This window comes from Artemia franciscana, chromosome 5 (genome assembly GCF_032884065.1).
Source record: "Artemia franciscana chromosome 5, ASM3288406v1, whole genome shotgun sequence".
NCBI classification, from domain to species: Eukaryota; Metazoa; Arthropoda; class Branchiopoda; order Anostraca; family Artemiidae; genus Artemia; species Artemia franciscana.
The window spans coordinates 41975261-41998893 of NC_088867.1; the positions used below are offsets into that span (position 1 = coordinate 41975261).

Genomic DNA, 23633 nt, shown 5'->3' on the forward strand with positions numbered 1-23633 from the left:
ATGTGTGGATGGATGTGTGGATGGATGTGTCAGGTGACGTCACCTGAAAAAACTGGATTAGGTGACGTCAAAACTGAAAAAACTAAAAAAAGGCAAAAACTACAAAAAAAACTAAAAACTAATAAAAAAAATAAAAAAGCTAAAAAACTAAAAAAACTATAAAGGTAAAAACCAATAAAAAACTAAAAAAAAAACTGAAAAAACTAAAAAAAGGCAAAAACTACAAAAAAAAACTAAAAACTAATAAAAAAAGTAAAAAAGCTAAAAAACTAAAAAAACTAAAAAAACTAAAAAAAGGTAAAAAACTAAAAAAAATAAAAAATAAAAAAAAACTAAAAAAAAGGAAAAAACTGAAAAATAAGCTAAAATAAAGGTAAAAACCAATAAAAAACTAAAAAAAAAAAGGAAAAAACTAATAAATGACGACACTCAAAGAGAAAGCGACCAGGACAAAAAACTAAAAAAAAAGGCAAAAACTACAAAAAAACTAAAAACTAATAAAAAAAATAAAAAAGCTAAAAAACTAAAAAAACTAAAAAAAGGTAAAAAACTAAAAAAACTAAAAACTAAAAAAAAAACTAAAAAAGGTAAAAACTAAAAGAACTAAAAAAGAAAAAAATAAATGACGACACTCAAAGAGAAAGCGACCAGGACAAAAGGAATGTTCGATTAGCAATCAACAAAGCACCGGGACACAGGGAGTATAAATGACGACCAGGACACAAGTAAAAAAAAAAAATTAACAAAACTAAAAAGAAGGTAAAAACTACAAAAAAACTAAAAAGAAAAAAAAACTAAAAACTAATAAAAAAACTAAAAAATCTAAAAATCTAAATAAACTAAAAAAGAAAAAAAAAGGAAAAAAATAAAGGAGAAAAACAAAACTAAAAAACGAATGTATATACAGACCGGTACACCGGGATACAAATGACGACCGGGACACAGGGAATATAAATAACGACCGGGACACAGGGACACAACTACAACGGGGACACCGGGGGAAACAGGGGGATATAAATGACGACCGGGACAAAAAAACTAAAAAGAAATAAAAACTAAAAACTAATAAAAAAAACTAAAAAATCTAAAAATCTAAATAAGCTAAAAAAGAAAAAAAAAGGAAAAAAATAAAGGAGAAAAACAAAACTAAAAAACGAATGTATATACAGACCGGGACACCGGGATACAAATGATGACCGGGACCCGGGACACAGGGAATATAAATGACGACCGGGACACAGGGACACAACTACAACGGGGACACCGGGGGAAACAGGGGGATAACCTGACAATCTATTTATATGCAAAGACAATGGGACAGCAAAGAATGTTGTATATTCGCAAGTTTTACGTAGTTAAAACCATATATATATATATATATCTATATTCACAGGTGGGACATAGGGACACAACTACAATGGCGCGTAACTATTATGGCGCGTAACGACTTACGCGCGCGGGGGGGCTTGGGGGGGGCGCGAAGCGCCCCCACCAACTAGGTGTTGGGGTGGCGCGAAGCGCCACCCCAACAGCTAGTATATATATATATATATATATATATATATATATATATATATATATATATATATATATATATATATATATTGTCCCAATTCCTTAAGAATGGCCTCTGAATCACAAAGGCCGTAGAATAAATAGTTGAAATTACTGAAAATACTTTAGCGTTAAGAGTGAGGTATTACAAGGAGGTAAACCTCTCATATGCGTAATAATCTTTGTTTGTTTTAATTTTTAATGCTGCTCCTTACTTTCAGTAGAAACAACTTTTCATATTTATTTTTTCATTGTTTTTTCAAATATTGCTAGAAAATCCTGTACCCCCTTCAGTGAAATTATTTTCCTCCATGAGAAGTTCATCCGTGGAAATATCCTTCCACATAACCCTCCCCCTTCAACTCTCCCCCTAAACCAAAAAATTCCATCTAAAATTGTCTCTACATTTCCCAGTAACCATTACTATATGTAAACTCAGGTCAAAGTTTGTAACTTGCGGCCCCTCCCATGGGGACTGCGGGGAAGTAAGTCGTCCCCAAAGACGACTTAATGAGAAAATAGTTATTAGGGTATGCGACTATGGTGAATAAAATGGCTATCTCAGAATTTTGATCTGGTGACTTTGGGGAAAAATGAGCGCGGGAGGGGGCCTTAGTGCCCTCCAATTTTTTTGGTCACTTAAAAATGGCTTTATAACTTTTAATTTCTGCTAGAACGAGCTTTCTCGCAACATTCTAGGACCACTAAGTCGATACGATAACCCCTGGGGAAAAAAGAAACAAAAAAACAAACAAACACACATCCGTGGTCTGTGTTCTGGCAAAAAATGCGAAATTCAACATTTTTGTAGATAGGAGCATGAAACTTCTGCTATAAGGTTTTCTAATAAGCTGTATCTGATGGTTTGATTTTCCTTAAGATTGAATAAAATGGCTATCTCAGAATTTTGATCCGTTGACTTTGGGAAAATAATTAGCGTGGGAGGGGGCCAAGAAGCCCTCCAGTTTTTTGGTCACTTAAAGAGGACACTAGAACTTTTCATTTCCGTTAGAATGAGCCCTCTCGCAACATTCTAGGACAAATTGGTCGATACGATCAGCCCTGTGAAAAACAAAAACAAATAAACACGCATTCGTGATCTGCCTTCTGGCAAAAAATGCGAAATTCAACATTTTTGTAGATAGGAGCTTGAAACTTCTGCTATAAGGTTTTCTAATAAGCTCAATCTGATGGTGTGATTTTCCTTAAGATTGTATGAATTTTAGCGGGTGTTTGTGGGAGGATCTTTCCTTGGAGGAATATGTTATGGGAGAAGAAAAAATCAATGAAAAGGGCGGGGGATTTTCTAGCATTACTATAAAACACAATGAAAAAATAAACATGAAAATGTTTTTTCAATTGAAAGTAAGGACTATCATTGAAACTTAAAATGAATAGAGATTATTACGCATATGAGGGGTTCTAAAAGTATTTTAGCACAAAAAGCGAGGTATTTAGGAGGAGATACATAACTCGCTCTTTATGCTAAAGTATTTTTAGTAATTTCAACTATTTATTCTACGGCCTTTCTGATTCAGGGGTCATTCTTAAAGAATTGGGACAAAACTTTCGATTTAGTGTAAAGAGCGAGGTATTAACGAGGGTATAAACCCCCTCGTATATATAATAAAAATATAAGAATGAAAAAGTTTGTTACGTAAGTTAATTCTTAAGTTACATATATTTTTTACTAATAAAAACGTTGGCTAAAAATTAAAAGTTCTATTTGCCTTTTTAAGAAACCAAAAAATTGGAGGGCAACTAGGCCTCCTTTCCCACCCCTTATTTCTCAAAATTGTCTGACCAAAACTAAGAGTAAGCCATTTTGCCAAAAAAAAAAATTAATATACAAATTTCATTTTAATAATTTATGTGCGGAGAGCCAAAATCAAACATGCTTTAATTCAAAAACTTTCAGAAATTAAATAAAAATTAGTTTTTTTAACTGAAAATTATGAGCGACATTAAAACTTAAAACGAACTGAAATTACTCCATATATGAAATGGGTTGTCCCCTCCGCAATCCCTCGCTCTTTACGCTAAAGTTTCACTCTTTGCCACAATTCTACTTTTTAAAATAATTAAATGCTTTAGCGTAAAGAGCGAGGGATTGCGGAGGGGACAACCCATTTCATATACAGAGTAATTTCTGTTCGTTTTAAGTTCTAATTCCGCTCCTTACTTTCAGTTAAAAAATTTTTTTTTTTTATTTAATCAGTCAAAGAATGATCACGTTTGTACGGCACATTATCAGATCCAAGTGGAGATAGTCTAAAGATGTATTCTAGATGTAATATTTTCCTGAAGATAATTCCTAGGAAAAAAGCTAATCACTTTTGTTAGTTCATTTATTCCTCTAATTTACCGCTTCATTTCATGCTCCCCACACTAGATCCTCTTTGATTGTCAGAAAGTTTCTGCTTGATGAAAATACAAATAAATAAATTATTAAATCAAACTTAAAGAAAACAAAATATACCAAAAACAGGACTAGAGCCGATGTCCCCAAAGCTTTTTGAAGAATAGACCATCGCTTGCGCTTTACTGAAAACAACTTTATTTCGAGGTTTGTCATTTTGTCTGTTACAACATCTAAAAAAAAATAATAATAAAAAAGAATATTAGCTAGGGCAAAGAGCATAAAAGTACCCATGTTCGTGCTTTTATCAGCATTATCTTAATTTTTTTTTTGTCTTTGCAAAGTGTGTTGATTTGAGTTTCGTATTGTCTTTGCCGAGGAAGAACTATTAGAAAATGTTCTTTCTTTTGATAATTCACGGTAATTATGGACGAAGTTAATGGTGAACACTTATTGTGTAGATTGGTGATGAAAATAGTGACAGCAGTGAAAGTGAAGCAGGGCGAGCAATGAAAGAAAAACAGGACAAAGAAGAAAGGAAAAAGATGGAAGAAGAGGATAAACGTAAGAAATCCGACGAAGAGAAAATTGAAAAAGACGTAGACTTTGACAAAGAAGATTCAGAAAAAGAATACGAACCAGCTGAAGTAAGTTTATTATCGATTTCTCGTAAGGACTGGGAAGATGTAGATCTTTTCAAGCTAACAACTTTATTTTGTGAATTCGGTCGTGTTCTAATGCTAGCTGACTACCAAAATTCAGTCGTTTGGAAATTCTTTACGCTGGGATTTCTTATTCTGAGAATTCGTGTCACCAAAAACTGAAATTAACAATTTTAACTCTGTTGAAACACCTATTAAAGGGTAAACCTTTGTTTTTCCATACTAGATAGCCTAATGAAGCGTTAACTGTCATAGTAGATCAGCTGTGGAATTTTCCCAGTATTGATTTTTAAAATTTTCTAATACAGAATATTTCTTAGGATATTCAAGCAATTTTATTCAATGTTTTCTTAGTAAAAATGTTTAATAGAAACTATGAACTATATCCAGCGAACTTTGATTGTTCTTCTTAGCTTTTAAGTGATTCTATTTAGGTTAGTTTTTGTAGATTCTCATCAGTCTTGGAGGTTTATATTTGAAAGAAAAAATTAAAATATCTTACTTACTTTTCTAAATTGGAACTTGAGCACTATTAAGAGATAAAAACTAAGCTATTGATGCTCCACAGTATGATTTTTATTAATTCGTTCATTGGTGGAAGTAGTGGCGGTTCTGGGCCTGGGCAGGGGACACCTGCCCCCCCAATTGCTGTGACCTCTTACATTAAATTTTTTTTATTCTATATTTTATTACCCTGTCGTATACCTTGCTCCCTCCCCCCATGTTGAGGCCTAAAACCATTAATGGGTGGAACTTTTTAATAGAGACTATTAGACTTGTTTTTTTTAGCTTTAAAATACTTCCTTTGTTCCGATAAAGCTTGACAGTTTCGTCTCAATTCCTTAAGAACGACTCCTGAAACACAAAGGTCATTTAATTGCAATAGGCAGCTTCTTTTAAAGAGCTTAAAAACTTCAGTATGATGAGTGAGTAATTGAGGGGGAGGTAGCCCCCTTTGATGCGTATTAACTTCTGTTTCCTTTGAAGTTTTAATGTTGCCTCTTACTTTCATTAAAAAAAAAGCTTTAAATTATTCTTAGCCATAGCAATTTAGAACAGCATACTTAAATAGCACGTACATTATAACGCACGCATCATTATAAAGACAAAATTAATCCATAGGGAGACCAGCATCTAGGACGAAAAAAGTCTTTCCATCTTCGATTTCCAGACCACTATATGCAAATTCATGTTGAATCTGTCATGTAAAAGTGGCTGGCTGACTGGTAATATTCCAAAAGTTTGGTATGAGATGGATGTGAACTATAAAATATGAGATCTAGTATACAAGACTTAGCAGAAACTCCGGAGAAAAAATTTCCTTATTAAGAAGTAACATATGTACATTCGAATACGGACATTAATCTCCAGAATATTAATAAACTTCACGTAATACACACTCGAGAAGTTGAAAAAGCCTTTTTGGATAGTATCTGAAACTTTCAGTCCTAACTTTTAAAATTCGAGCGATCCGTCATTTTCTGTTTTGACTGATGAAACTACTGATATGGTGAACAACAAACAACTGAAAATTATATATTTTTTATTACATATCTTAAAGAAGATTGTTTGATCTAAATATTGTAGACCGTCCGAATAATGATTTTGATCTGATCTCTTTCAAACTTGATCGGGTTGTACCTGGTCTTTGGTCCTTCGAAAAAATCCACTCAAGTATAAAATTGAGCTGCCAAAGACAAGATTCAACAAATAAAGCAATGAAAAAGGTATTTTTTAAGTAAACAATCAGTCTTTCAAATATAGACAGAATGCATGATTTAGAATGTCCTATAGTATTTATTTTCACGTTTTTATAGCAGCTGAATTCTCCCTTCATGCTTCAAGCGGTTGAGTTACCATTGCAAGATAAGATGATACAGGAGATATAGGGTCTATAAGGACCTCAAAGAAAAAAATTATGTGACATTGATATTTTTCCAACAAAACAGATGTGTCAAAATTTTGATTTGATATTACATCGGTTAGAAGAGGGTCACATAACCAAGAGGGAGGCTGTTTGTCCTCCTGTAGCTTTCGGCCTGTAAAATAGACACTAGACCCTGTAATTTAAAGAAATGTTTGTTTTTTTATCTGTTGACATTAGAAGCAAAAAGTTTAGTAAAATGAAGCTTTAATGTAACATGACAATAATTTTTTTCAATAAGAAAGGAGGTAACACCCTGGAGCCCCCTTGCTCAGACTAAGTCACAATGTGGGATTATGGTCTAATATCTACCCTTCCTCCTTATACTCCTACGTATATTCATCTGATTATACAAATTGGGCAAATGAATGGACTTTTTAAGGCAGGTATAACCTCTCCCCACTTGCACAATGACCCAAAGACTTTCTAAATAATGACTGAGGTATAATTACATTCTTTTCTTTGTTCTTCTTATTATTCTTAGCTATTCTTTAGATACCTTATTTTACGTTATGAACAAAAAAATTCAGAAGGAACTTTGAGGGGACTTATGGGAGGCTTTTTTCGAGATATTTGTCTACGGCAGAATTTAACGATGGGGTTATGTGCTGGTTCTCATTTTATGTCATGAAACTCAACGCTATTATGATTTACAGCTGATGGGATTAATCCAGAAATTGTGGCTATTTTTTGGATATTTATAAATTTGATCTGTATTTCGTGTGTATTTAATTTCTTAATGCTAAGTATTTTAACGTTATAGACTACCCAAAATGTGCAGAAAAAAATGTTTTTTAAAAAATGTATGTTTTGTTCTCAAGACTCTGTAAAAGAATTATTCGTCTAAAAAAAATTTCAAAAAAATAAACAATTAGGGTACTTTTGAAATAAACGATTTATATATTATCTAAATTTGAAGTCAATAAGAAATACTGCAACTACTAGTATCAACTCACTTCTGAACCAACCTTGAAAGGCCAACACAGCTTTGCATTCTTCCTTTCCATCCAAATCTTTTGACAGCTCCAGTCTTTATCACCTTCTAAGAAGTTCTAACTTTCTGCATTCCTTTTTATGAAGGCTCCCATCCTTTTTGTAGAACAGTGATTGAATCTCTGCTTTCAAAGATTGAATTTCGGTGATTGAATTTCTTCTTCTGTATTCCTTTTTTATGAACCCTGCCCATCCTTTTCGCAAAACGGTGATTGAATTTCTGCTCTCAAACTTTTGTATGACTTTAATTTTCTTTAAAACTTTGGTGTAAACTCAAGAAACACTCAAGAGTTATAAGTTTCACTAATTATCGTCTTGCACGATTACCTTAAGGGATTTTCACTTTTCTGTTGTTTGTCCCCGCACTTTTCTAAAACTTGCTCAGTAATTTTTCCATCATAAATTTTTGCGTTCTTGCAATCTTATCCTCACTAGTGACAATTCTCTCCAACAGATGAGATGACGAGCTTGCTGGGCTGCTGATTTTGAGCGCAGCTTATAACCTGCTTTGTTTTTTTTGGTGGGGGAAGGGGGAGTTTCTAGCTTCTTCAAACACAAACATTACTCCTTTTCCTGTTTTTCGCGACACCTCCCTTATATCAACTTCATGTGATACCAAAATATTTTCAGCGAGTCTCGTTTCCTTTTGATGTCCGTAATAGAAAACAATGAAGTTTTCTTGGCCTTTGCTATCTTGAAGATATAAACGAGAAAAAAAGCACTTACCTTGTAGCGAGCAGACCCACGGATGGCTCTGGCAATCAATTTCGTGGCGGGTGGTCCGATGGACTGTGGAGACCTGCAAGCGTTTATTACATCGTGCTCTGGCATCCACAGCAACGGCTATAATATTATCCAATCATCTTGTCTAGTCATTGTATGTGTACTAAGAACCTTTTTTATGTAGCATTGTGTTTTGCATTGTGTAAAGAAATTCAGGTCTTGTCCCTACTTTTCCCAGCACGGCGGTCAACATGGTCCTCCCTTTTTACGGTTATCTTGAATACAAAATCCATCTTTTTTTGCAGTTTTGGACAATCATTCTAAAAGTATGGTGTCGAATTCATAATCAGACTAGACCTATATTGCCCGAGCAACTCGAAGTGTTGCAGCAACCTTTTTTCGAATTCGCCGACTAAAGTGTTGCAAGAGCAACACTTTGGTTTTTTTCTTCGGTATCTGTTAAATGCTGAAGTTGTCAACCGATCTCGATTTTGAAAATGGTATGTTCTTTGGCAACCTTGACGACGTTAGGCCTCTCCTTGGTCCGTTGGCGGGATCGACTAAGCGATCTGATTGGCCGTGTATTAGGAAGAATGAAGTAAAGGTCTATTTTGCTTATTCGCGTTATTACAACGCGCATCAAGGAAAAGCGGAATCTGTAATAAGCTTTAAATGCCGTATAACATATTTAACCGATGTTTCAGGGAACTTGTAAGTAAGAACCGGCTGTTAGGCTCGGTGATAAGAGGTTTGTAAATTTTACTAGTTGGTGTACCCCAACCTTCGAGATTTTTGTTCCTGATTCCAGTCTTATGTTTTCGTGAAAATGGATCTCGAAGGTGAACGTACATCAAACACGGCTTACAGTAGTGGATGCTGGACGTCCCAGGTTCCGCATGTTTTAAAGGTGTCATGGAGGCAACCCGATAGAGAGACAGAATAAATATACAAATGTATGAAGAAAGGGGAGAGTGACTGATAATCCTGATTGTGGGAGGGAAAAAATGTTTTAAGTATTAGCAGGACATTTAGGAAATGTAGGAAAATCGTATATTTTGAGGAAATAAAAACTTCTACAAATCTGTCCACAGTTTATTTTACCTTTGACATGAAATGGTCATTGATCCATGGCGAAGTGCTTTGACTATTTATCTAATATGTTTGTGAGAGAAAAGACAGATTGGTTCTGTTTTCTGTAACAGAAAGGGATATGGAATCGCCAGCAAAATGGTTAGCCAAAAATCTAGTGACGTATTACAGTTACCACAACCCAGTTATCGTCGCACTAGAGACAAGTTAGCCAAAACTGATTTTTTTTTTCTTTCTTGGTTAGTTTCATTTTTAGTGTTTATACCAAGTGACTTGCATGATATGTAATATAAACATTTCTCATATTCGAAAGTTGACCTTCTCTTCCTTCTATCTTTGCCTATTATAAATTATTACAATATACTATAAGTTATTACATATTACAATATTTGCTACTGAACTTTTTACCTCTGGAGTTTTACTGTTCCGTGTTCTTTAGCCCTGTTTCGCATAACCAACGAATACAATTCCTCTTTTTCTATCTTGGACCATGTTTACTTCTCTTGTAAATATTAGACGACTACTACAGTTATATTTTTTAAGAGTTTTAACACTTGTTTTCATGATCTGGATGGTCGAAAACTTTTAATATCACTGTTTATATTTCCGATACATTTTATTCACAGCCTTGTCGCATGACATGTCCAATATTTAGTTGAGTCGCACCTAGTGTATTCTTATCTAGAAAAGTTACGGATAACTTTATAATACCAACTAAGATCCATGACATAATTAGCTACTAAGTTCCTTCCAACTAAGTTCCATGACATCATTAGCAAATTGACTTTGCAACCAGTTCAACCTTATTCTGTTCAATCGTAGACATCGTGACGGATGAAAAATTGAAACAATATCTTATACAATCTAGTTGATATTATAAAGCTATCCGTTACTTTTCATGGTCAAAATACCAAAGATGAGACTGTATTAATTATTTTGAAACTACTTCATTGTTTTACGTTATCGTTTGTACCCGTTGCGTACCTTATTGTTTTACATTATCGTTTGTACCCGTTGCGTAAACACTTAATTCTGTCAGATTTACAGAGATCGAATACAATGTGTCTAATTTGCACAAGTTTCTAGCCCAAAGTGAACCGATTCTTATTTCCAAATCCCTCTCCCGTAATAGACGTCAAGTTCACCAAAAACAAACAAAGGGGCACACCAACTAGCAGAAGTTACATACCCTTCATCATTGAAGATGATTGTAGTCTAACAGCCGATTATTACTTACAAGTCCCCTACATGTCTTACCACTGGAAATAATCGGTGTGACAATCAAATACACGGAAATAAATAATAGGTACACCAACTAGCAAAAGTTGCAAACCCCTTATTGTCGAAGATGATTATCAGTTAACAGTAGACTGTTACTTACAAGCTCCCTACATGTCTCACAATTGGTATCGACCTATTTTTATGTTTCAGTATGTACCTTACTACTGAAGTTATCAACCCCTTGAAACTTTCAAACTGGTATATCCCATGAAGCAATTTTCTACCAAAAAATTGATGTCACATACTTTGACTAGCTTATCAAGAGCTATCGATTGCCGTCGAGAATTTTGTTTATCTATCTTAGTTCAAAAGTTGACTTTACAGTCGATTATTACTTACCATGTCCCCTACATGTCTTACCATTAGAACCAAATTGGTCTAACCATCAAAGACACTGGAAACAAATAATAAGTAGGCCTACACCAACTAGCAAAAGTTGCAAACCCCTCATTGCCTAAGATGATTATCAGCTAACAGCCGACTGTTGCTTACAAGTCCACTACATGTCTCACAATTGGTATCGGCCTATTTTTGGTTTCAGTTTGTACCTTAAAACTGAAGTTGTCAACCCCTTGAAACTTTCAAACTGGTATATCTCACAAAGGAGTTTAATTATTTCGTTGTTTTACGTTATCATGTGTACCCGTTGCGTAAAACACTTAATTCTAGGTTACAGTGAGTGATAGACCTTCGATACGAACTTTCTTACCGTCATATTTATAGACATCGAATACAATGGGCACCAATTTGCACAAATTTCTAGCCCAAAGTGAACCGATTCTTACTTACAAGTCCCTCTCCCGTGATAGGCATCAAGTTCAACGGAAACAAATAAATGGGTACACCAACTAGCAAAGTTACAAACCCCTCAGAACTGAAGATGACTGTATCCTAGCATCCGATTATTACTTACAATTCCCCCACATGTCTTAACTCTGGAACCAAATTGGCTTTACCATCAAATACACTGGAAACAAATAATAGATACACCAACTAGCAAAAGTTGCTAACCCATCATTGCCAAAGGTAATTTTGACCTAAAAGCCGACGGCTACTTACAAGTCCTCTACATGTCTCATAATTTGTATCGGCCTATTTTTGGTTTCAGTGTGTACCTTACTACTGAAGTTATCAACCCCTTGAAGCTTTTTAACTGGTATACCAAGTATATGGATGACATATACTTTGATTAGCTCATCAAGAGGTATCGATTGCCGTCGAAAAAAAAAATTATATCTGTCTTAGTTCTAAAGTTGATTTTTTTGCCATAGGCCAACTTTCTAACGTCTCCACTTAGAAAGGAGCAGAGGATAAGCTCTAATTTCTTTAGCAGCGAGAGAACTTTTAAAGTTTATCAGACACATCTGAAACCATTTCTCTACCACAATCCCAAGCCTGTAAAACCGAATGATAAACAATTTTTATCATTGTGAATTTTTATCCAAATTGTGGACCGAATGGTCCACAATTTTCGTAAAAACCGCCAAGGTTAGACCATTACCAGTTTCCAGGAATAAGTCGAGATCGGCGGTATAGGAAAAAAAAACGGGTCAAAACCAAAGTGCTGCTCTCAGAACAAAATTCTCATAAAATTTTGAAATGCATTTTTGTTGCTTGTGTCAAATGCATTGATTTTCTTTAAAGCGGTAAATTTTGTTTTGTTTTTAGGAAAATCACTTCACCTCCATTATTGTTGGATTGTGTGTTCCATTTGGTCTTTTACTTTTGGTAGGATTTCTCGTAGTAACTTGGAAAAAATTAAAATCAAATTCGAATGAAGATGACAAGAGTAAGTACATCTTTTCATTGTTCATTATTCTGATTTTTTTTTTTTTCGTATAAATATATTTATATATGTAATTGGTTGACACGGATCATTAGTAACTGAAACTCTAAAAAGTGGAATTTGATACCAATAGATACATCAAAATAATTGAATTTTTATGCTTGTTTCAAATGTATAAGTTTGATCAAGTTCAGTTGTACATATAAAAGCTTACAAGCTTGAGAAAATTTGCCTAATTTTTGAAAAAAGGAAGAAACAACCTCTAAAAGTGAAAGAAGTTTAATAGAAATTACACCATCAGATTCAGCGTATCAGAAAGCCCTATGGTAGAGGTTCCTATCTGCAAAATAGTGGAATTTTGTGATTTTTTTGTCTGAAAAAAGATCACATATCTGTGTTGTTTCGAGGGGTGGATGTATCGACCCAGTGGTCCTAGAATATCGCAAGAGGGCCCATACGGACAAAAATTAAAATCGCTAGTACCATTTTCAAATGACCAAACAATTGGAATGCAGCAAGGCTCCCTCCCACGCTCATTTTTTCCTAAAGTCACGCGATCAAAATTTGGGGATTGGCATTCTCTTTAACATAGTCGAAAAATCTAATAACTATGTCTTTGAAGATGACTTAATCACCCACAGTCCCCAGGAGAAGAACTGCAAGTTACAAACTTTGCCCATTGTCAAAGAGTTCTCGGTAATGACTTGTAAGTAAGGAGCAACCCGGCTCAATAGTAATAGAAGCTTCAGAAAAAACGAAACTTCGATACTAATTGATGTATCAGAAGAATCAAATTCTTAAGTTGATTTTAAATATATATCACTATTTACGCTAAATGTTTTATTGTTTTAAAAAGTAGAGTTGTCACACAGAGTTAAACTTTAGCTTAAAGAGCGAGGTTTTGAGGAGGGGACAGCCCCTATCATATACGCAATAATTTCTGTTCGTTTTAAGTTTTAATGTCATTCTTTATTTTCAGTTTAAAAAAAAAAAATCTGTCTTTTTATATTTAATTTTCCACTCAAAGAAAGACTCTAAATAAATTCCTGTAGAGAACTATTCATTTTGTTTCGACTGTGTACATGTTATAGGACAATATAATTTCTGAGTGGTAATCAAGGCCATATCTTGGAGGATACAGGATTTAAACCCTCCCCTTCCTCAATTTCTGACGGCCTAGTAAAAATGTAACAAAAATGCATAGAACCAAAATTTATATTCTTTTAGAATCCTGGTTTGGCCGGAAATGTTAAAAGTGAATATCTCCCATAGTTTACACATAGTTTATGAATTTATTTGTGATATTTACCTGTAGTTAAAATTTTTTAAAACTAGTAGCTTAGGAAAAGCCTTTTACTGATGTAAAGAAAATAGGATAAGTAGCCTGAAGCTTTGGAAAAAAAATTTTTTTTATTGTTATTTCATAGACATCAATCGAACTTGAACTTTAAGAAATTTAAAGACTAGTTCATAAGGCTCTCATTTTTTTATCCGACCATTATACAATCATACTTGTAAAAATGCAAGCTTAAGTGATGCCTAAGTTTGAGGTGACTTGTTGAAAATAAAAAAATTCACACTTTTAGAAATAAGGGCTTGAAAACTCTCGATGGGCAGGATATGTTTAGAGGTCTGAATGTGTTAAATCTGATGGTGTAATTTTCATCAAGATCACTTTTCTCTGTGGTGGTATTTTCTACCCTTTTCGAAAATAATTTTGAATTCTTTGGGGATCGTAACCGGAGTTCAGTAACAATAAATACATCTTATTTTTATTTAGAAATTGTTCTATTTTTTTTTTTTTTTGAGTTTCAGCAACTAGTAGCAAAAGATGCTCATTGTTTACGGTTCGTTACCATGAACTATTTAGCAAAATAAAACAGAATTCAATGCCGTCTTTTTTAGTGGTTCTCATTATTTTATTTTTCCATCTTTTTTATAGCTATATTTGTCACTTATTTACGCTATGAAACGTATAGTACCTCAAGGTGCCTCAATTGTGTTAAAAGAGGAATTATCCAAGTAAACTCAGTAGAGTATATTTTGGTGGATCTTAAGCTTAAGTTAAGCTCTTGAGCTTAAGTTAAACTTAAACTCAAGAGCCTCAATCAGTTCATTTGTCAAAAAAAAATCCCAAACAAATTCCCTGTAAAAATCAAGTTAAACAAGTATATTATTTTTCTGTGAACTTTAATGGCCCTTGACTGATGTTCTTGGTTTCTCTTATTATTTTTTGCGTGTTTCACGTTGGTTTTACTTTCTTTTAGTCGGTAAAATGGACGCAGTTGATTAGTAAGTGTAACGCATTTGAATTTAGACGATAGAAGTATCCAAGAAAGAATTGGTTATCTGTGGGTATGAATATAAAAGTAAGACAAAAAAAAATATTAAAAGAATGGCAGTTCAGTCAGTAAAATTTAAAATACAAAAACATGTATTGTATATCTTGTCTGTATAACATGGCTAATTTCACTCAATAGGAAATAAACAAAAGCAGAGACAATTTTAAAATGATGAGAATTTAAAAAAAAGAATTTAGACCTAAGAAATGAGAAAAAGAGAATATAGCCGAAATAAAAGTAAAACGTAGATAATAAATCTAAGTATCTAATTCAGATATAAAATTGTGTTGCTTTCTTCTGGTCTAATCAGCGATATTAGCCCTAATATTGACCAGGGATTGTTGACCAGGGATATTGACCAGACGTTCTGATTGACCAGGGATAATATTTCTGCATATTTTTGGTTCTTTTTATTATAATGGCTCAACAAACACTCTATCTAAACAAAAACCCGCAAGAGGACTCTTAAGAGCTTGAATTCTGAGGAAAAATTTAAATTTTCCAAATAAATGCTTTGTTTAATATTTTCTAAAGATAAATAACGTCAGATAGAAAATTCAGCTTCAGGAGCAAAGATACCAATCCTTTGTCAATTTAAATTGACTGACAAAAATAGAATTTTGTTCGGCAAATTATCTTTACAGCTTCTCAGCGCTTAAAACCGAAATCTCTTCAAGCCTCAGTATCTTTATAGTCGTTCTGTGTAACAACCACGAGTTTGTTTTTTTTTCAACAACTGTTTCCGGTTAATGATTAGCCACAATCATTTAAACAGCAAGCACGTTTTTCAAGTCTTCCTTTTGATAAACTAAGCCACTTAGGTTTACTGAGTGAAAATTTAAAGGATTGAACCCCATTCGTAAAATTACTTTCCTTCTCAAATTAAGTTCTTTTGTTTACCAATTCGGTTCTCTTACACAGCAGTGACTGTAAACAAAATCAAGTATCCTGTTTAGATATTCATTTGTTCTATGAAAAATCTTTCTAAGTTTGTCGTGGAACTTCATCGTCCAACTCTGCTTTTAAGACCGCTAACATATTGTTTTCTATTTAGAACATAAAATTCCTGGTTACCTTATTCAGTTGCTTATCAAACAGTAAATTAAACCTATTATCGTAGGTGCATGTTTTGAGAATATTGAGGCCAGAACCATTCAAAAGGGGCATAGGATAATAAGCCAACCCATACAAATTTTGAAACATTTCTAAGATTTCTGTCCACATGTGTTCACTTTCAACATATTGTGATTGGATTAATATCAATATAAAAAGCCCCTTCCCCTCCAAAAAATAAACTCAGCAACAGTGCACATTATAGCATTGAAATAGGAACTTGTAAATGTTATAGTATACATTGTAATAAAATACGTTCATTTGTGCATATTTGCATCGTTCAGGTGAAACTGGTGAGACTGGTCTTCCCTTGTACCCTGTACTTGGAGGTTTTCGTTGCAGCCCACAAGTCGGCAATGAAGCAGAGTTTGAAGGTTCAGGTGCTTCAGTGTCAGGTAAGACTGAAGTTTTCCGTTTTACTTCTTTCAGTCAGTTTAGGAATTGACCTCATGTAATGAATTTTTTCTTAGTCACTTTAACTCCTAAGCCTCTGTTCAAGTGTTTGCAAAATTGAACTCTTTGAAATTATTTTCATATTTTGGCAGCTACCTTCCCACAAATTTGCCTGAAAAGCCTTTTCGCTTTGCTGAAAAAAAATATGTGTTTCTTCTACAGCTTTATTTACACTTAAATTGGTTGAATTAGTAGATGTCTCTTGCGCCGTCTGGCTAGCAAAAATCTTACCATAGTTTAGCTTTATATTTGTGCGTGGAAGTTGATTCTTCATGGTGAAATGATATTGACTTATGCAGTTTTTTTTTCACTCTATTTTTGAGTACCAGAATCACTTCTGTTGAAGCCGTCGCTGTGCCAAAAGCTTACATAATAAAGTTGCATTTCCATTCCATCTTTTTCGCGTTATCTATCTTGACAACGCTAACTGCATTACACTTACTGTGAGAAGTCACAGGCAGCGCATCGTCCACCAATGAAAACAATCCGACAAGAAAGAAACGTGGATGCCGGGCAGGGAAAAATGAAAGGGGAAGGCGTACGGGGTGTGCTATTTCGGTACTAGTGACAAGCCGTGACTATTGTCCTTCGCCAAAACAAGTGTTTGAGCGAAACCTGGTGAAAATCAAGATATCCAGAACACCTAAAATACTGAGTCTGAAGAGATTTGACCGAACCCCCGTCTGCCATATCAAGGACAGCTCGCCCGTTCTTAAGCCCGAACGTCCTTTAGCTCAACGTAAGTTGTCAAATATTCTTGTGTGTAACGCTAGATGTTTGAACAACAAAACTGATGCACTTGGAGTTATTGCCAGGCATAACAACTCCTCAATAATAATAATAAATGAATGTTGGGACACTTCTGACGAATCGGTGCGCATCAAAGGTTACGCAAGCTACTTTAATACGAGTCATGATCGTGGCTTGAATCGTCGAGGAGAAGGCGTTGGACTTTATGTTCGTAATGACCAACTCTCAAAGCTGTTAAGTGAGCCTATTGACTCCAACCGCGAAATATTATTGACCGAATGCAACCAGTACGCTTATCAAAAAGATTTTCATGTTTAATTGTTGCTTCGGTCTATTATCCTGAAAGCGCTAAAAACTGATAAGATTAGACTGAACCCATTTAGTTTTTCTTAGACAAAATGCGCCGCAAGCATGTCTCTCCTGGCTTTGTTATTGCCGGAGACTTTAATCAAACTAATAGGCAATGGGTTTCAAATATTTAAGATTTGCAACAAGCTGTTACAATGCCTTCCCATCAAAGTGGCAAGAACTTGACTCAATTTTTAAAAATTTGACAGACTTTTTTTTACACACCGATATCCCTAGGACCTCTTCTGAATTCTGGTCACTTTATCATCTTCTGGGAAGCTAGTTCGGCAATTCCGAGGCCAAAACGAGTCAAATATACACCACTTACTGAGGACTTGATATCTACATTTGGTCGCTGGATCGGTAATTATCAGTTAGAGGACATTTGCTCTGAATAGGATATTAATATCAAAGTCAATAAGCTGAATACTATGCTTCAGGAGCAGTTTAAGACTTGTTTCCCCGTAAAAGTTATTACTGTGAGTAACACTGATAAACCATGGATAACCAATGATCTGAAGAATTTAATAAAAAACCGTTGTCACCTTCATATCGCTGGTGATACCGTCGCTTCAGCCAGGTTGCGTAATCATATTGTTAAACTGAACAAGCGCACCAAGAGACAGTATGTGAGGGATAAAATTACTCCCTTACTCGCAATAGACTCCCACAAATGGCATTCCACAGTAAAAAGACTTACCGGTAAGACAACACTCAGAAATCTAAGGCTGTTAAAAGAGGACGGTACCTTGACCTCAGCTAATGAAGTCAATTCTTTTTTTGCTGACGTTTATACCACATTTCCATCAATCACCAAATCAGAAATTGATACTATCATTGCTAGTGCAAAGATTGATGACGTATGTGAAGTCTCTGAATTCGAATAATAAACTAGTGTTTTTAATTTACCGTAAACCAACTAATAACAACCGCTATTTGTCTTTCACATCAAACCACCCGATCCAAGTAAAAAGGGGGGTAGTTATTTCTTTAGTTGATAGAGTGTTAAATTTAGCTTCACCAGAATACATTAGTAGTGAATTAAATTTTATTAAGGATATTCTAGTAGGAAATGGATATCCCGAAAATATGATTTCTCAAATAATTGAAAAAAAGAAAAAAAAGTTACTGGAACCTGTAAAATTAGAAGAAAATGGATCAAATCAAAAGCCAAATTACATAACTTTGCCTTATATCCCAAGGTTGTCACAGAAATTAAGGAGAGAATTAAAAAACATAATTTAAAAACAGCTTTTAAATCAGGACAAAATATACGCTCGTGGCTAAAAAACGGAAAAGATAAAGTTCCAAGAAATATACAACAGGGGGTATACAAAATTCCATGCTCTTGTGGTAAATTTTATGTAGGTAGAACACACCAGAATTTAAAAAATAGGCTACAGCAACACAAAAATGCGATAGATTCCTCGCTAAGACAGAATAAAAAACCTGAAACTTTTGAATCCGCTATACCGGATCACGTGTATAATTTTTCTCATCATAGTATTTTATTTGATCAGACAAAAATTGTTGATAAGTCTGTAGGACTTTTACAAAGTTTCAGAGAAATTATAGAAATAAAAAAATCTATGGGGATATTAGTATCAATAGAGATGAAGGGGAATTTAAAATGAATTCAATTTATAATAGTTTAATTAAAGACCAGTCAAAAACTTCAATGAGTATTGATTTGCATAATTGTCCTGAAACGAGTAATAACCTTGCGAACGGAAGTTAAAGCATGGTCAATGCTGTAAGAAGTCAACGGACGGCAGCTAAAATAGCAAATGAAAAAAACCATTCAATTTATAATTCATAATTGTGTTTCATTAACCTGTAAGATTTTTATTGGATTTGGGGTTGGGTGACCTCTTTTCGTATTGTTGCAAGTATTTATAATTTTCATTTTTAATAGATTCCCATTTATACATCGATTGTGGCAGAGGAAACTGCCAATATAAACAATTACTTCAGTTTTTCTAAAGTTACAGTCAGTGCGGGAGTGTTTGTTTTATAATTTTAGTTTTGTTTCTTATATATTTTATTGTTTATATTTTTTATGTTGGTTTAATTGTCGTGGCATTTTTATAATGTCTTAAAAAAAAGTCTTAAATTGTTGTAATTTTCTCCTTTTTTGTTTTTTTTTTCCTCTGACAAAGGCTCCCGGACGTGGGGCCGAAATACTAAAAAAACGGAGTATTTTTATTTTTTGTTAGCTAAAGTGTAGTTTTTATTTTATTTTGTTCACTGCTTTATAAAAATTAAACCCGTTTTTTCTTCAATTATTTTTTCGTAAATGAAAAAGCAGTGTGGTCTAAGAAATTATTTAATAGCCTGTAAGGTTTACAAATCTGCCAGAAACAACCCAAACTTTATACATTTTTCTCATTATACTTAATCTCAAACATCTGAAGGACGTGCATACAGCAACGTGATATTATGATATCCAATCCTCAACAAATTATTTCCATGATTTTGGTATAACTGACAATCCCATTTCTCTTTCCCACCACGTCCGCTCCAAGAAGTATTGCCTTCCCCCAATCAAATCAGAAAGAGCTAGATTCTCAATCAGATACCAAATTCCTCATATTGTAAATAAACTTAATTTAGTAGAAATGTCCTCAAGTTTCGAAAGCAGATTTTCTTTGAAAAAAAAATATGTTTCACAAATAGTTCTTTGTCCGAATGTTGAGATTGATGAATGATAGGTGACTTCAATGACTTGATGCCAAATGGCTAAGTAATTCACTATCACTTAAGCAGGTTGTCATTGTTCTCACAAGAGGTAGCCGTATGTTGGATCTCATTTTTAGCAACTGTCCTGAATATTATAATATTCCAGTTACATTACCCCCATTAGGTTTGAGTGATCACCTGTGTGTTGCTTGGACACCCAATCATTTATCCCAAATAGACAAATAAATAGTGTGGTGTACAGGCCTTTCACACCTGAACTAGTAAATCTTTACAAGAAATGGCTCACAGATCGTGACTGGCGTGATATTCTCTCATTGTCTGACGGTGACAAAATGGCAAGTTTATTCTGTAAGGAACTGTTCTAAAAATACTGTGAAATTTTCCAACAAAAAAATATATGTGAAATCTAATGATAAGCCATGGATTATTCAAGAGATTCGGAATCTCATAAAAGTGAGAAATGAATTGCATTTAACTGGACCCGTAAAAGATTTCAAAAAAGTAAGAAATTTAATTGTATATAAAATAAGATGTTCCCGTAAGCAGTATGGGTCTAAAATAATAAGCAAAATAGATAAATCCAACCCAAGGAAGTTCCATGATTTAGTTCAGAATATTATCGGCAAAAAAGTAACCAGAGTTGAAGTGAGAGATGTCAGTGGTAAACCCCTGTTACCTAGTGAAATTAATGACTTTTTTGCATCAATGTGTAAAATTCATCCGCAACTAAGAAAATTACCACCGAATGATTCAGTTTCAAATATCCCTATACTAGAGATTTGTTCAGTTACTAAAAAGTTGAAGGCACTTGATTCTTGTAAATCTAGTTATCCTAGTGAGATACCGATTAAATTGATTATTGAGTGTGCTGATCTTTTATCTACTCTTTTAACGGCAATTTTTAGCCAGTGTTTTATTGATGGTGTTTTCCCATGTATTTTTAAACAGGCGGATATAACGCCAATCCCCAAATGCAAGGGACCTAAAGATATTACTGATATGAGGCCGATTTCGAAAACACTCTCTCAAAAGTATTTGAAAGTTTTATTTTTGATTGTTTATTTGAGGACATAAATGATAATATTGATTCCCAACAATTTGGATTTAGATCCGGACATTTGGTTGCATTGTTGGATACTATCCTTAAACACTTAGAAAATAATGGGGCCTATGTTGATGCATTATTTGCAGACATAGTTAAGGCTTTTGATAGTCTTGATCATAATGTAGTTGTGGAAGAAGCAAAGGCTATGGGTGCCCGTCCATTTGTTGTACGAATGCTCGCTAGTTTTCCTTTTGAAAGATCTCAGTGTGTCCAACTCCCTGATCATGAGCCATCTGAATTTGTAAATATTTTTTGTGGTTCGCCACAAGGGACTAAATTTGGCCCGCTTTCTTTTCTTATTGTTTTTAACCGTATTTTAACAACAATTCGTGAGCGTTTTAAATTCGGTGATGATTTAACTGTTTTATCAGTGCGACTAAGCCCTCAGACTACTGAACAGTCTGACTTGATCGAAATCTGTCAGGATCTAAAAGCTGAATTAGGAAAGGTAAAACTGACAGTCAGTGAAACTAAGAGCTCTTAAATGACGTTTTCCTTCCGAAAGGGTAACAACCACTCTTCTCATAATTCTATACTGCCAACAAAAAAAAACTGTTAAAATACTTGGGATACTTTTGGACGAAAGGCGCCTCGCTCTTACATTCATTTTCCAACCTAAAAAGATTTGGTACACCAACTGAGGTTTTAAAATCTGTATACTGCAGCTATGTTAGGCCTTCTCTTGAGTTTGCAACCCCTACTTGGCATCCGGGATTGACAAAAGATCAAACAGATAGACTTGAGACGATACAAAAAAGAGCTGTAAAAATTATACTTGGACGAAACTACTCAACTTACGAGGATGCACTGAAACAACTCAATCTGGACTCACTTGATAGTCGTAGACATGGCTTAACATATAGATTTGGACTAAATTGTTTGAATTCGCCAACTAATTTTCGTCTACCACCCAACCTTGAGAGCCCCCCAACTGAAGGACCAGTTACTAGACTCCGACAAATAAAAAAGAATTGTCCACAATTACTGACTTGCTCAGCCTATAGTACTGAGAGATATGGTAAATCATTTGTCCCGTATTTTACCCGTCATTTTAATAATATTGAAATGACTAATATTTAATGTTTGATTAATACGTGTTTGATTAATATGTTTTTTTATTTTCCTGTGAGTGTTTTTGAAGGTATAAATTATTTTTGTCATGACATGCTAATGCTAGCTCAGGCTATTGTAGTGCATAAATATACTCTATTCTATTCTATTTTTGTGAACGACTAAGGGAAATGCCGAGTTATCTGGAAAATTAGCAAAATATTACCAAAGATATCTCTGATCAATGATAAGGAATGATTCAGTAGTGGAAATTGAGTCTTTATAAATACAATAGGTGGAATGTGACTTCTATTAACTATATAAATATAACAATCATGATAGTAATGTTTATATTTCAAAGCGTTAATGGTATTTATATTTTTTGCTCACCTGGAGTCCCCCATATAGGAGAGGGGGTATAATGGAACCTAGAAATTGTGCCCCATCTCAAATATTCTGTTTTTACCATATTTCCATTCTTTTTTGTCTTAAGTATAATTTCTGTTTTTCAACGTTTCTTAAATACGGAAACAAACAATTTAATGTGCTTTTTACCTTTCAGAGACCACAAAGGCTGAGATGGCAGAAATGTGAATTGGAAACAAGCCTTCTTTAGCTATTTCAGAATTTTTAGAATTTTTCTCAAGCATCTCATGTATTCGGGATTTCTTTTAGCAAAATACTAAGCTTTTTGCTGACGCTTTGTTGAGCTTTTTTTACGCTTCTGCTTTTTTGACGCTTTGTGCATGACAAATCTGCTTTTTTGACCTTCTGCTTGTTTGACGCTTTGTGCATGACAAATCTGCTTTTTTGGCCTTCTGCTTTTTTGACCTTTTTTGACCTTCTGCTTTTCTGACGCTTTGTGCATGACAAATTGTATTTAACTGTGGATATTCATATTCACTTCAATTGCTAGTTGTCTATAAATTTAGTTTTATACTTATGTTTACTGATTAAACAGTTGCCCAGACATAAAATTGACATTGCTTGTCATTGGCTTAAAATGAAAGTTTTTTTCTATTTTTTATTTCTTTCAGTTGGTTTTTATTTCTTTGAAATAGAGAGGCATTGGGGTCTTAGAAAGTATTCCTGCAAATCAAAAAAGGATTTCTGGTTTTTTAACTAACAATGGCGAGTCTTTTTGTCATACAAGCTCTATGAATAGGGAAATTAACAGTTCAAGTTTAGACTCTTCTAGAGCACGGGATGAAACAAAGAAGAAAAAAGAAAAGCATAATTAAATGATGAAATATAGATATCAGGCTAACTGTTCATTCATGACACTATAAACTATGAGAGACAGATAAAAATAGATTGTCTTCTATTAGCATTCCAACCCCAGCACAACCCAGCCGTTCGAGCAGAGAAAAAAACAATGAAAAGATGTGAAAAAAACAACAA

The 23633-nt window shown here is 34.1% G+C and overlaps 1 protein-coding gene across 1 annotated transcript in view; it reads left to right on the plus strand.

The window, feature by feature from the left end:
- LOC136027429 (uncharacterized) overlaps window positions 1–23224 on the plus strand; it is a 57374-nt gene extending 34150 nt beyond the window's left edge. Inside the window, exons 4-7 of the mRNA XM_065704699.1 lie at window positions 4375–4560; window positions 12254–12374; window positions 16111–16221; window positions 22795–23224. Coding sequence (XP_065560771.1) covers window positions 4375–4560; window positions 12254–12374; window positions 16111–16221; window positions 22795–22826 — 450 coding nt within the window. The 3' untranslated portion in view covers window positions 22827–23224. The remainder of the gene's footprint in view (window positions 1–4374; window positions 4561–12253; window positions 12375–16110; window positions 16222–22794) is intronic.
- Window positions 23225–23633: the final 409 nt, after the last annotated feature.